Here is a 14,502-nt window from a genome sequence, read left to right on the forward strand (position 1 = left end):
TAGTGGGGGTTGGTGTTTGGTGTCATTGGATAGATTTTTGAAAATGATTGAATACGTATTTTTCAGTTTTTCGAGGCGATGTTTAGTTCGCGAAATATTCGACCGTTCCGTTACTTTTGGGACACCGTGTATATAATTATTATGTATTTTATGATATTATCATAAAAACACATTAAAATATATTGCAGCCATCACGAGACTTTCGGTAGATGCGAAACGTCGTAATGTTCTTTGGAAAACATTATATTAAAAAGTTATGGTGAATACAACGACGAACGCGTGACGTAGTCGAATAAAGAGGTACACGCTATACACATACTGACATGACGACAATAGTGCAGTAACTGAAGGTTTTCACCTCCGATTTCGTTGAACCTTCATCGATTTTCATAAAAATTGGTGAGTAGTTAGAGGATACCTCAAGGAACAAAGGTGACATGATGCCAACTTGCGCTTTTACCCTGGGGGTGGATGCCACCCCTTCCCGGGGGTGAAAATTATTTTGTTAAAAATAATACCACTAATCGATAGAGGGACAAGTTATAAGCAAAATATGTTATATTATAAAGTTATATAAATGAATACTTTTTGGGTTAAGTATTAAAGATCAAACATTTTATTTTTTCGTGAAAAAATGCTTGTTTTGAAGCTGTTTTTCACGTATAACGCAAAAACTATAAGCTTTTACAAAAAAGTTATTATTACCAAAATTGAAGATAATAAAAAATTTAGTAGACTCCTCACTTGAAGAACTAAGCTAATGTTAATTTAAAGCGAGTTAAGGGTAATTTAATGTATATTTTGTTCGACGAGTATTCAAATCTAAGTATTCAATCTTAGATAACGGGAAACCTATGCATTTTATAAAATATACCTGCTAAACACTTGTCAAAGTACTTCGGAATACCTTTCAAATCAGCCTGTCAGAAGAAGTTATTAGCATTAAAATTACGCAAGTTATGGAAAATAAGAGAACCCTTTTGAATTTTTTAGGAAAAAGTGAAAAATAAAACATACGCCATTTCCACAAAAATTAAAATTTATAGTAATCCTTACCATAATTTCTTTATATTAGCATATAGTGTAGGAAACAAAGGTTGAACCTTGCAAAATGGACATAAGTCCGGTTTAATTTTTTTTCTGCTATATCAAGGGGTGCTTATTATAAGACTAACTTTTTCTGAAAAAAATTTGCCCCGGAACCCCCTTTTTCACCCCTTTAAAGGGGGTAATTTGTGGTTTTTGCGGAACGTAGCCCTTCCTGTACCTTTTACAAAAATTTTTTTTATAGAAATATAAAAAGGACCATATTTTCTACGACTTATTTCCGACAGCATATGTCCATCATCTACCGTTTAGCGGGGGTGGCGCCCCAAAATTGACAAGTTTTTAAAAAAGATGTTTGTAAAAAAAATATATTTTCCCTAAGTGTAACGGAAATTACAAAGAAATCCTGCGACAATTATTCATAAATAAGTGACTGATTTTTTGGTATAGGTTGTACTCAAGGGTAATTGCCCTATTTTTAATTACAGGGTGTTACATTTTAAAAAACCCCTTTTTATACCAACTGAACTGTTTATGCTAGAGTAAAAAGACTTTCAGCGATTACCCATGTGCTGGTGCTATTTACAAATTTGTATAATGCACCCCCATTTTTTCCCCGGAACCACCCAAAAAAAAAGAAGAATTAATAAATAAAGTGATTTTCTTGGAATCCTTCACACACAATGCCCTTTATTAATATGCTTCATATATAATTTTGTGCTCGTTATTATTACCCATGCATGGACACCAAAAGCGATTTCCTAGTGCAACCCCTGTAGCCAAAAAAAAATAAATAAATTGGAGGGTTGAAATTTTTTTTTGTTTTTTTGGTTTTTGATTTATATGGGCATATGCTTCATCAATAGTGCTTTTCAAAAATATATATGGTTATTGCAATATCCCTGCGGAAACCACCCCTATGCTTGAAAATATACTGCAGAAACTACCCCTATCCCTTGGCGAGCAGGTTTTTACGATTTTCCCATTACCTATGCATTCTTTTTAAACAAAACTTATAGAAGGTTAAAGACCACTATTTACTCTAAAAATTAGGTCGTATTCATTTTTTTCGTATAAGCAACCGTTACGGCACAGTGGCGTCGTAAACTTCATATATGCTTTGGCGGGCTCCAGTTTTTGTTTTCTTTTTTCGTCACCTGTTAGTTTTATTGATAAAATACTTATGTAAAATAAAACAACACAGTGTAACCTACAAATTATGACCTATGCACATTTTACATTCTTTGCGCCCCAAAGCCACAGTGGTGGCCCAAAATGTATTTTTGCATATTTTCGCCACCTACACGCATTTTATTGCATTAATGCTACCTTAATAGCACAATATTCACCCTTAAGTGGTCGCTAAGCAGTGGCGGATCCAGGGAGGGGTAATGGGGGCGATCACCCCCCCCCGCTCTCAAACCAAGTGATATTATATTTAAAGATTATAAAAATATTCATTTATTTTTATAGAGATTTAGCCAATTGACACCCCTCTCTTAACGATGCTGGATCCGCCACTGTCGCTAAAGCATAAAAAGTACGCCATTCTTATAAAAATAATAATATAAATAAGTATTTCTATAAAAATAAATGAATTTTTTTATATAATCTTTAAATATAATATCACTTGATTTGAGAGGGGGAGGGGGTGATCGCCCTCATCACCCCCCTGGATCCGCTACTGCTTAGCGACCACTTAAGGGTGAATATTGTGCTATTAAGGTTGCATTAATGCAATAAAATGCGTGTAGGTTGCGAAAATATGCAAAAATTGATTTTGGGCCACCACTGTAGCTTTGGGGCGCAAAGAATGTAAAATGTGCATAGGTCATAATTTGTAGGTTACACTGTGTTGTTTTATTTTACATAAGTATTTTATCAATAAAACTAACAGATGACGAAAAAAGAAAACAAAAACTGGAGCCCGCCAAAGCATATATGAAGTTTACGGCGCCACTGTGCCGTAACGGTTGCTTATACGAAAAAAATGAATAGGACCTAATTTTTAGAGTAAATAGTGGTCTTTAACCTTGTATAAGTTTTGTTTAAAAAGAATGCATAGGTAATGAGAAAATCGTAAAAACATGTTCGCCAAGGGATAGGGGTAGTTTCTGCAGTATATTTTCAAGGATAGGGGTGGTTTCCGCAGGGACGTTGCAATAACCATATATATTTTTGAAAAGCACTATTGATGAAGCATATACCCATATAAATCAAAAAGCAAAAAACAAACAAAAATTCAACCCCCCATTTTATTTATTTTTTCTTGGCTACGGGGGTTGCACTAGGAAATCGCTTTTGGTGTCCATGCATGGGTAATAATAACGTGCACAAAATTATATATGAAGCATATTAATAAAGGGCATTGTGTGTGAAGGATTCCAAGAAAATCACTTTATTTATTAATTCTTCTTTTTTTTGGGGTGGTTCCGGGGAAAAAATGGGGGTGAATTATACAAATTTGTAAATAACACCAGCACATGGGTAATTGCTGAAAGTCTTTTTAGTCTAGCATAAACGGTTCAGATGGTATAAAAAGGGGTTTTTTAAAATGTAACACCCTGTAATTAAAAATAGGGCAATTACCCTTGAGTACAACCTCTAACAAAAAATCAGTCACTTATTTATGAATAATTGTCGCAGGATTTCTTCGTAATTTCCGTTACACTTAGGAAAAAATATATTTTTTTTACAAACATCTTTTTTAAAAACTTGTCAATTTTGGGGCGCCACCCCCGCTAAACGGTGGATGATAGGCATATGCTGTTGGAAATAGATCGTAGAAAATACAGTCCTTTTTATATTTCTATAAAAAAAATTTTTTATAAAAGGTACAGGAAGGGCTACGTTCCGCAAAAACCACAAATTACCCCCTTTAAAGGGGTGAAAAAGGGGGTTCCGGGGCGAAATTTTTTCAGAAAAAGTTAGTCTTATAATAAGCACCCCTTGATATAGCAGAAAAAAAATAAAACCGGACTTATGTCCATTTTGCAAGGTTCAACCTTTGTTTCCTACACTAATAAGTAATGATTTCAACAATTTTGACCGGTTTAAAATGCATATTTTTGAAAAAAAAGGTATAATTTAAAAAAATCAGAATTTAATTATCGTAATTTTCAGTTTCTTTGATAATAACTTCAAAAATACTCAATATACGTAAAAAATGATTTTTTAGTTTTAGAAAACAAATTTTAGTTTTTTCTGTATTGAATATTTACCAGTTTTACTATTTCTGTAGGGTAATAAGTAACCGCGATAGAAACGTTTAAAGTTAAATTTTGCTGCGAGAACCATTTAACCTATTATTTTTAAAAAAGTAAAGAGTTTTACAGATTAAATTCAACGCGGTTTAATAGCCTTTGGAATTAACTTTCAAATGTTTTTTAGGTGAACCTGATATCATAAACATTAACGGAGTTATTTAAAACAACACAATAACATTTTTTGGAAAACATTTTAAAACATAAATTTTGAAAAAAAATTTGGTGCATAAATTTTAATGCAATCAACTTGTTTGGGGGCTCAGTAGATAGATATTTCTAAGTGCTTTGACAAATGTTTAATAAGTGTATGTTATAAAATGCATCATTTTCCCGTTATTTAAGCTTGAATACTTAGAATTGGGTACTCGCCGAAAAAAATATACATTCAATTATCTATAACTCACTTTTAATTAACACTAAAAGGTTTTTCTAGTAAAGTTTATTTTATTTTTTATTAGCTTCAATTTTGGTACCAAAAACTTTTTGGCTAAAACTTATAGTTTTTGAGTTATTTATCAAAAATCGATTAAAAACATGCATTTTTCTCACGAAAAATTAAAATTTTTGATCTTAAATAACTCAAAAAGTTTTGATTTATTTTAATAACTTTATATAACAAATTTTGCTTAGAATTTGTCCTTATATCGAAGTATGCGTTTATTTTTAAGAAAATAATGTTCACCCCCGAGAAGGGGTGACATCCACCCCCAAGGTAAAAGCGCAAGTTGGCACCATGTCACCTTTGTTCCTTGAGACATCCTGTAACCACTCACCAATTTTCATGCAAATCGATGGAGGTTCAACGAAATCGGAGGTAATAGTTCATATCCACCTTCAGTGACTGCACTATAATACTGAATGATCCTGTATACCATTTGTAGCAATTAAATGACATAATGAGATGAATATGGCAACATAATATGAGATTAACAAAGGACCTCGGTACCGTTGCTAAGAATCAGAAGAGATGGGAGGGTGGTTCTTTATAGCTTCTTAATAGCTAAAAAATAGATATTAGATAATGGAAAAGAGAATAAAATGGGCAAATAGTACTAGAGCTAAACTAGAACCTAATGGATAGAGAAAAAGAAGAAAATAATAGAAAAACAATTTGCCGAAAAGCGCCCCACTTTGTCCTTTAATGGAGAGACAAAGAAAACTCCAATTCAACAAATCAAATTAATTATATTTTACAGTAATTATTATCATCATCATCATCACGTAGCGCTACAGCCCTGGGTGGGTCCTGGCTGACTGTACAACTTTCTTCAAATTTGTTCGGTCTTTCATCAACCTAGGGTCAAATGGGATGTTCATTTTTCGGAGATCTGCTTGGATGTTATCTCTCCATCGCATTCTGGGACGTCCGAGTGGTCTTTTGCCTGTAGGAATCTCCTCCCATACCAATCTTATAAGTCTCTCGTTATGAAGTCTGTGCACGTGGCATGCCCATCTTAGTCGCTGTGATTTAATTTCTTGGACAATATCGGTGTCATTGTAGAGTTATTTTAATTCGAAGTTGGTTCTGATCCTATACTGGTTTGTGTTAATGTCGTGGTGAGGTCCGAAAACTTTTCTAAGTATTTTTCGTTCAAAACGTCTGAGCTTTTCTTCGTTTGATTTGGTCATGGTCCACGTTTCGCAACCATATGTTAGTACATGTCTGACGATGTATTTATAGATTTTGATCTTGGAACTTCTTGTAAGATTTTTTGATTGTATAAGCTTATCCAGTGCGAATAGACAGCGATTTGTTGATTATATTCTGTCTTTTATTTCTTCAGTAACATCGTTGTCAGCTGTGATTACGGCCCCCAGATACTTAAAACGTTGTACTCTTTCGAAATTGAAGGTGTTGACCGTCACATTTTGTCCTATCCTGTCTCTTCGTGTCGTTCTATTTATATACATATATTCATTATCACAAGATAAATATTAATTAACCTTCCTTATTCAACTCTTTCTTACTTGGTTGACCAAGAGAAGGGAAGATTGATTAATTAAAAAAAGTAGATAAATTGACATTCTTCTTCTTGTATAGACATGACTCTGTCTGTTTTTCAATGTGCCTCTAGTAAGCTGTCGTTCCATCGTTTTCGTGGTCTTCCCACTGATAGTCTTCCTATTGGGGAACCGTCTCTCGCTGTCCTTACTACTCTATTTGTTGTCATTCGGCTTATGTGGCCATTCCATTCTATTCTTCTGTTTCTTACCCAGTTATTAATGTTATCCACTTTGCATCTCCGTCGTATATCTGTACTTCTAGCTCTGTCCCATAGAGTCTTACCATCGATTTTTCGAAGGGTTTTCATCCCCGCTGTTTCGAGCAATCTTTTTCCTGTCTGTATCGGGTCGTGTTTCTGCCGCGTATGTCATTATTGGTCTGATGACTGTTTTGTAAATTCTGCCTTTCATTTCTTTTCCGATATTTTTATTTCTCCATATTGTGTTATTCAGGCAACCTGCGGCTCTGTTTGCTCTGTTCACTTGATCTTCTACTTCTGTTTCGAGCCTTCCGTAGCTAGATAGTGTGATGCCTAGATATTTAAACTCCATCACTTGTTCTATTATCTGACCTTCCAGCTCCAATTTACATCTTATTGGATTTGCTGTTATAACCATGCATTTTGTCTTTTTTGGGGGAAATTATCATGTTAAATTTTCTGGCGGTTATGTTAAATTGGTGCAGCATACGTTGTAAATCATCTTCATTTTGAGAGATTAGTATTACACAATGAACTGTCAATACGGATGGAATGGCCCTGTACCATTCAAATAGTGAAGCGAGATTGCCACCAACATACAAGAGAGAGGTCCTAGAGAGAGACAGAGAATGTGCTGGAAAATTTGACAGGCCGTGTAATTTCAGTTGCCTATATCAACTTAAATCGGGGAAATGGACCTCATATTTTTTTAACTTGGTATCAGGGCTGATAGGCAGTATTTAAAAATTAAGTTAAGTTAATAAAATTTAAAAAATATGAGGTCCATTTCCCCGATTTAAGTTGATATAGGCAACTGAAATTACACGGCTTGTCAAATTTTCCAACACATTCTCTGTCTCTCTCTAGGATCTCTCTCTTGTATCGTGGCCCAATTAATTTTCTTCGTGCCTATTCCATCCGTATTGACAGTTCATTGGTACGTCTACAGTTCATCGTCTGCATAGCAGATTTTTTTATGTTGCTTTTCTCCCATTTGGTATCCTTTTTTAGTATTTTTAGTTCTTACTTTTTTTATTATTTCGTCCATGATCAGGTTGAACAATAAAGGACTCAAGGAATCCCCCTGTCTTATCCCATTGCCGGCTTCAATTGGGTCAGTTAGTTCATCTTGCACTTTTACTTTTATTGTGTTGTTCTGGTAGATGTTTTCGATCGTTTTAATTATTCCTAGAGGTACCTCTCTTGAGTAAAACCTGTCAAATGCTTTCATAATATCCACGAAACATAAATGTGCCGGTTTTTTGTATTCCAACGATTTCTCTTAAACTTACCTCATTATAAATATAGCGTCAAAATTGACATTGTTACTACAAATCAGATTTATTGATATAAATAAAAATAAAACAAAACCAAAGTTGGACCTCTTTCTCATATTACAATATTAAGAATTTGTCCAATTGTTACATAAAAGTTCGCAATATTAAATACCTTGTGGATTTCGAAGCACCTTCACTTAACAACTAAGACAGTACAATCCTGATTCTTCTTCTATTGGATTCACCATGAACATTTCAGATACCATGACTTATAGTGACTTTAATAACTAAAAAAACTTCTAAACTTCTTCAGTACACTACTTTAAACACGTTAAGCGCCATTGCGCTTCCTAGGAACCGATGTAGGATGTTCCCCATACGCCATGGAGGTACCTAGGGACCGCTGTGTATTGACGAAACTGCTCGAAATATCTTGGCCCACGGGGCATTTTTTCAATATTGTGTCTGGTGCTTAACGTGTTTCAAAAACTGCTCAACACATTTATTGCAATTATTAACACTTAAAAAACTACTTATAAACTTTTAATTAAGTCAACTGCTTGCCAAAAGGACTTAAGATGTTCATGTTGTGTTTTTAGTGCTAAGTGCCCTAAAGTGTCACAACAATAATTATTATGTAGTACGTATCAAGCTCCAACTAGTGGTGTAAGTTTCAAATAATAATTACGTAACATTTCATAACTAAAATTTTTTTATTAACACCATTCTAATTCCATCAGGCTTCGAATTCATCAATCATACTCGATCTTGCTTTGTCCTTGTAGAATCACCTCGATCTACAAGAAACGCGCTTAGTTCAAGTGCTGAGGATGATTATGTTATAGTGCCGCAAAATATTCAAATTCCATCGGACCATTCCACAGAGAGTAGCGTTGAAAAAGAAAAAACCACGTAAGTTGTTTAGCATAAGTAACATTAGATATGTACTAACTATAGTGTATTTATAGCATTCTTTGAAAGTTATGTGATGCTTTAATATAATTTTCATTTATTTCGTGTTGAATGGTAAATCTACGGATAATGGAAAACAGGTTGCCGAAAACTGTTTGTAAATATAGTGACGACTAACATGGAATTAAACCAAAACTTTAGCTTAAAGCATCTTCCGCTTTTGTGAAATTATAATAGTGTGTTTTGCTGTCATGGTAGCTTTTTATTATTTGATTAGGTATTTATTTTATATTTATTAGATTATAATGATTCAGCATTTCTATAATCTAAGATCAAGTTGAAAAAATCGTTCGACAGAGTAAGATTCTAAAATTCCCTTGGACATCATAAAAATAACTTAAAACATCTACCAAAATCACAAGATTGAAGCCAGAATAACCGGCTAGCTTGTGGAGTACTGGCAAATAGATTGGAAGTAGAAAAGAATATCAGTCAGAAGAATAAGCAAGGTTTAGATAAGGCCAAAAAACAAATGATTATCTGCAGTGTCTTAAAACACCTTAAACAGGTGCCAAAACTTGTCACCAAAACTACCTTTAACAATCATGTAGTACGCATTTAAATGGTCAGAGTGAGACTCAAAGGGCATTAACATATTATGGAAAGAAACTAAAGCATAAAAATAGAAAATAGACGGGTTCGTTTTGATTTAAATCTGTCTCCTGCCATCCCCCGATGGTTATTTCTAGGTCTACCCGTTGTCAAGGAGGCTATGCAAGAAGACAAATTTACATCAAAACTTCCGATCTTCTAGGTATAAAATAAAACTATTTATACCGTAGTAAGGTTAGAATGCCTCCTAACGGGGAATAAGTGAAATGAATGTCGACTCGATTCAAGTTTTCTGTTCCAGATATAAAAATATCAAAAGGCGTCGCTAGGAAAATATTCCAACATGCGATCTCAGAAAACCCATATTAAACCAGTCCTTTGTACTCCAACACAGAGTATGGCATTAATAAAAATAGAAAAGATGAAGTAGTTTTCAATCCTAATAGCAATATTAATAATATTTAAAAATATTAAAATATTACTAAAAGATTTTTAAATTGAAAACTTATTGGTCCATTTTCTTGGTAACACCTCCATGGCTTCTAAAATTTGCAAGCCAGATGGATGCTGAAGCGAAGAAGACAAGAGGGAATTCAAAAACTTATAATTCACGACCCCGTCTGTTCAGCTGGTAAATTCCAACAGAAAATGGACCTAGTTACTCAAAGAAGTTACGACCAATATAAAAAAAAATAAAATAAAAATTCCATTTTCATTCAGTTGCAATGCGAAGGCAAAAGAATCTTATTTTTCAATTAGAATACGGAGCGCAGTCCAGCCCTCTGAATCGACGATTTTTGACTCTTGTTGGAGTCTCATCCGAGAGAACGTAGGCCTGCTACTCCATAATCCAATTGACCAACACCGAGAGTTTATCCTCCACACCGCAAGGACTAGGTGACTAGCGTCATCTGACAATTGAAAGATGAAGTAGTTTTCAATCCTAATAGCAATATTAATAATATTTAAAAATACTAAAATATTACTAAAAGATTTTTAAATTGAAAACTTATTGGTCCATTTTCTTGGTAACACCTCGATGGCTTCTAAAATTTGCAAGCCAGATGGATGCTGAAGCGAAGAAGACAAGAGGGAATTCAAAAACTTACAATTCACGACCCCGTCTTTTCAGCTGGAGGTGTTACCAAGAAAATGGACCAATAAGTTTTCAATTTAAAAATCTTAGTAATATTTTAATATTTTTAAATATTATTAATATTGCTATTAGGATTGAAAACTACTTCATCTTTCAATTGCCAGATGACGCTAGTCATCTAGGCCATTCATGTCAGTTGCGGTGTGGGGGATAAACTCTCGGTGTTGGTCAATTGGAGTATGGAGTAGCAGGCCTATGTTCTCTCCGATGAGACTCCAACAAGAGTCGAAAATCGTCGATTCAGAGGGCTGGACTGCGCTCCGTATTCTAATTGAAAAATAAGATTCTTTTGCCTTCGCATTGCAACTGAATGAAAATGGAATTTTTATTCTATTTTTAAAAATAGAAAAATTTTCTATTTTACGGATTGTGTACGGAGGATAGGGCCAATACAAACTAAATGAGAATTTTCTTGACAATGTTGCCGCTCTCAACGGCAACGGCTGTGAAACACTAAAAGAGGATTTATTTATGATAATTCACAGAATGGCAATCCCGCTTGCAATATACAACCATACTGATTCTAATGTTTGAAACGGAGATTAGTGCGTCCCTGATTCAATTGAAATACGTGCATAAGTAGCATGAAGCACCAAATTCTGAGCATAGAAAAACTCATTAACGCCTTACAGAAATAAGAACTACTACTCAGAAAAACAACTAGATATTGTACTCAGTTTACATAACAAATAGAAATACATAAAAATGATAATCCTTAACAATAGGGTAATCTAAAAGTCAAACAATTAGGAATGCACGTCATAGATTTAATGACATAACACACCGGTACAAACTAAACGGCAAATAAATATAACAAATTTTTCCTCATTTATTAGTTTTTTCGCTACCGGCTACGGCTACACTGTTTCTCTTTATCTGTTACGGCCGGTTTCACAAAGTCAAGTTAAGAGCTAACCAGAGGTCACCCCAATATACAGGGTGGTCCTTAAGTAATTGTACAAAAAGAAACAGTAGATTCTACACTCTAAAATATGACGATTTAACTCAACTTACTTTAATAAAATGTTAATATTAAGAAAGATACAGGGTGGTAAAGTTAAATTTTTTTTTATTTATTATTGAATATTTCCTGACAGGTATGAGATAACAACATGAAATTTGGTATGTGGGGGTTTTTTGGGTCGAGAAAACCAAATTCCCTACCAAAAATTATGTGTTGCCCAGAGGGCGCCACATACACCTTTCAGCACTCATTTATTACGTTCAATTTTTTTTATCCCTCACTCTGTATAATTTTGACATTAAAATTTTTATTCTCCTATTAGTTTTACTTAAAAAAAGGTATACTTCTTTCATCTCCCTAAACTCAACCGTTTTCGAGATAAACGTATTTTAAATCTGCGATACACCATCATTTTTAGCATAATATCATTGTAGTTACACCCGAAAAATAACTTAAAACCATAATAATTGTGCCAGTTCTCAAATTTATGTCATTGCATCGCAAATTCTATTTGAAGAAATTTGCGATACATTTTTGGATAATTTTAGGTTTTAAGTCATTTTTCGGGTGTAACTACATACAATGATATTATGCTAAAAATAATGGTGTATCGCAGATTTAAAATGCGTTTATCTCGAAAACGGTTGAGTTTAGGGAGATGAAAGAAGTATAGCAGCATTTCTTAAAATTAACGTCTAACTAAACCTGCCATACACATACAACAAGACCCAATCAAGGATAGGGAAGGGAAAGTGAAGTTGGTTAAAAAAATAAACTGTCGTTAAAATTTAAACTAAATAAATAAAATATAATTTGAAAACAATAATTTGACATTATATTTAACCTCCAATATCATGACAGACTTCAGTTATCATTTACAATCTCACCAAATATAATAATGACGTCATAATATATAACCTCGTCACTAATTCTAGCCAATGATACTCTCGCTGTAATAGCAGTATATAAAAAAAATCTGATTATTCCGTATATATTTTTTCAAATTTAGAATATGGCAACAAGGGTAAAATTACGTGCATTCCTTATTGTGTCACTTTTCCTTTATCACTTTCATTTGTAAATATAGTTCGTAAGGTAGTCTCTACCGTTGATATTAATTTTTTTTTTATTTATTTATTTATTCATTGCTAATTTACAATCTACTTCAATAAAGAAATAAGTAAATATGATGTATGTTCTTGGCTTGTGGCAAGTGTCGTCCATTGACGACTCTCTGGAATTTACCTAGCAGCTAGATCTTCTGGCCAAAGTCTTTTTAGGCGTCTGTCAATCAGTGGAGGGTTGAATAATTCGTTTATGAGGTGGTTTGGATGGTTTGCGCTGCGATTCATGTATCTTCTGGAGTGGTCAGCGATCGCATCATTGATGAAAGGAATGTTGAGGTCTACATGAAGGGTTTGGTTTGATACGTACCATGGGGCTTTAGCTAACGTACGAATAGTCTTTGACTGGAATGTCTGTGGTTGATATTAATTATGTAATTTCCCACAATTATAGTGATTCCTTAGTCATTTGTTTATGATTGTAGATTTAGACTGCCGGTCAGATCTCCTCCGCTGCCATCTGGCCCTGTCGCAAGCCCTACCAGGCCGAGTTTCTTGCCCATATCCGAACCTATACCTGTTCCAACACAACGTGAAGCCTTCCAAAAGATGCACAATCGAGGAGAGAAGAAAGAGGAACCATCTTCTCCAACTAAGGTTTGTATTACTTTCTTTAGGAGTAAGGAGTAACTACCAAATATTCTAAAACTGTTATTTTACTTTATTTTTCAATATCCTAAGACTAGCTTTCGAATATTTTATACTACCTTAAAAGGTTCTTCAAAGGAAACTGTTTCAAATTAAAAAAAGTTGTTTTTCTTTTCTAGTGAAATATAAATAAAACTATTTTGCCAATGTAATCTCATTTCCAATTTCTGTTTAAGTTGAACGGCAGTGGTAGTGTACCTAGATCGCAACCAATCAGCATGAAGAAGAGGCCTGAGAGGCAGACGTCAGATATAGATATCAGTTCAATGTCACCACCTTCGGTAAGTATGTTTGTATAACGTAGGTATTAAAATTTCGTTAAAACTCAACGTATTTAACGACTTTCAACAGAGTTTTAAGTTTGCCTCTCTGATTATATCTTTACATTCGGATCTCTCATCTGCCCTTCTCCTCCATTGTCGAATATTCATGGTTTTCAGGTCGTCTTCCACGTCATACATCCAACCATCTCGTTCTGCGCTTTCCTTTTTTTCGCGTTTCTTCTTGTCTCTGGACATGTCCCAGCCACAGTATAAAGAGGGACAGTAAAACCTCTTCCATGTCGGCACTTTGATCTCAAGAAGTAATACCGGCAGTACGCAATTGGTAATTCACCAGTGGTGGATGCGGGTTTTCCCTATTAAAAACCGTACGTTTCTATGCGACTAGCAATGCGAGAGTGAGGCAAAAGCGACTGGGAACATTGCGCGGTCGCCATGCGCGACTAAAGATTTTACTTCCAATTTTTCGGAGAGTGGTTCTACTGTCCCTCTTTATACTGTGCCCCAGCCATGACAGTCTTTGACTTTCACAAATCTGACAATATCATACCTTTCCGTCAATTCATTAACCTCGTCGTTTCTCCTGATTCTCCATATGCCGTCTTCCTCTTGCACCGGGCCATATATTTTTCTCAGTATCTTTCTCTCGAATGTCCTGAGTTGGGATTAATCTTTTTTGTTATTACCCAGGTTTGACAACCATAGGAACGGGTCTAATCAATGTTCTGTAGCTAGTGATTTTAGTTCTTATGTATAATAATTTCGATGTCATCAATCTTTTATTAGCATAGTATGTACGATTCTCATTGGAAATACGTGCATTAATTTCGATACTTACGGAATTTTTCTGCTTGATTCCGTGTCCAGATAAGGGAAGGCATCCACACGTCTATTATGATATTATTTTCATTGTCAGGTGTTCTTTTGATGGTCATGTACTAAATTCTTGTTTCGTTTAGTTGAAGTCCTCTTTTTCGTGCTTCAGGATCAATTTCCTTGAACTCTTCCATT

General features: G+C 34.4%; 1 protein-coding gene across 6 annotated transcripts in view; it reads left to right on the plus strand.

Moving 5' to 3' along the window:
• LOC114349399 (serine/threonine-protein kinase ULK2) overlaps positions 1–14,502 on the plus strand; it is a 196,673-nt gene that overhangs the window by 116,730 nt on the left and 65,441 nt on the right. For 3 of the 6 annotated variants that reach the window (XM_050657106.1, XM_050657100.1, XM_050657113.1), the window contains exons 11-13: positions 8,535–8,706; positions 12,988–13,159; positions 13,387–13,491. In XM_050657106.1, coding sequence (XP_050513063.1) covers positions 8,535–8,706; positions 12,988–13,159; positions 13,387–13,491 — 449 coding nt within the window. The remainder of the gene's footprint in view (positions 1–8,534; positions 8,707–12,987; positions 13,160–13,386; positions 13,492–14,502) is intronic. The other 3 variants (XM_050657119.1, XM_050657130.1, XM_050657125.1) reach the window with 2 other exon arrangements.

Source organism: Diabrotica virgifera, chromosome 1 (genome assembly GCF_917563875.1).
Source record: "Diabrotica virgifera virgifera chromosome 1, PGI_DIABVI_V3a".
NCBI lineage: Eukaryota > Metazoa > Arthropoda > Insecta > Coleoptera > Chrysomelidae > Diabrotica > Diabrotica virgifera.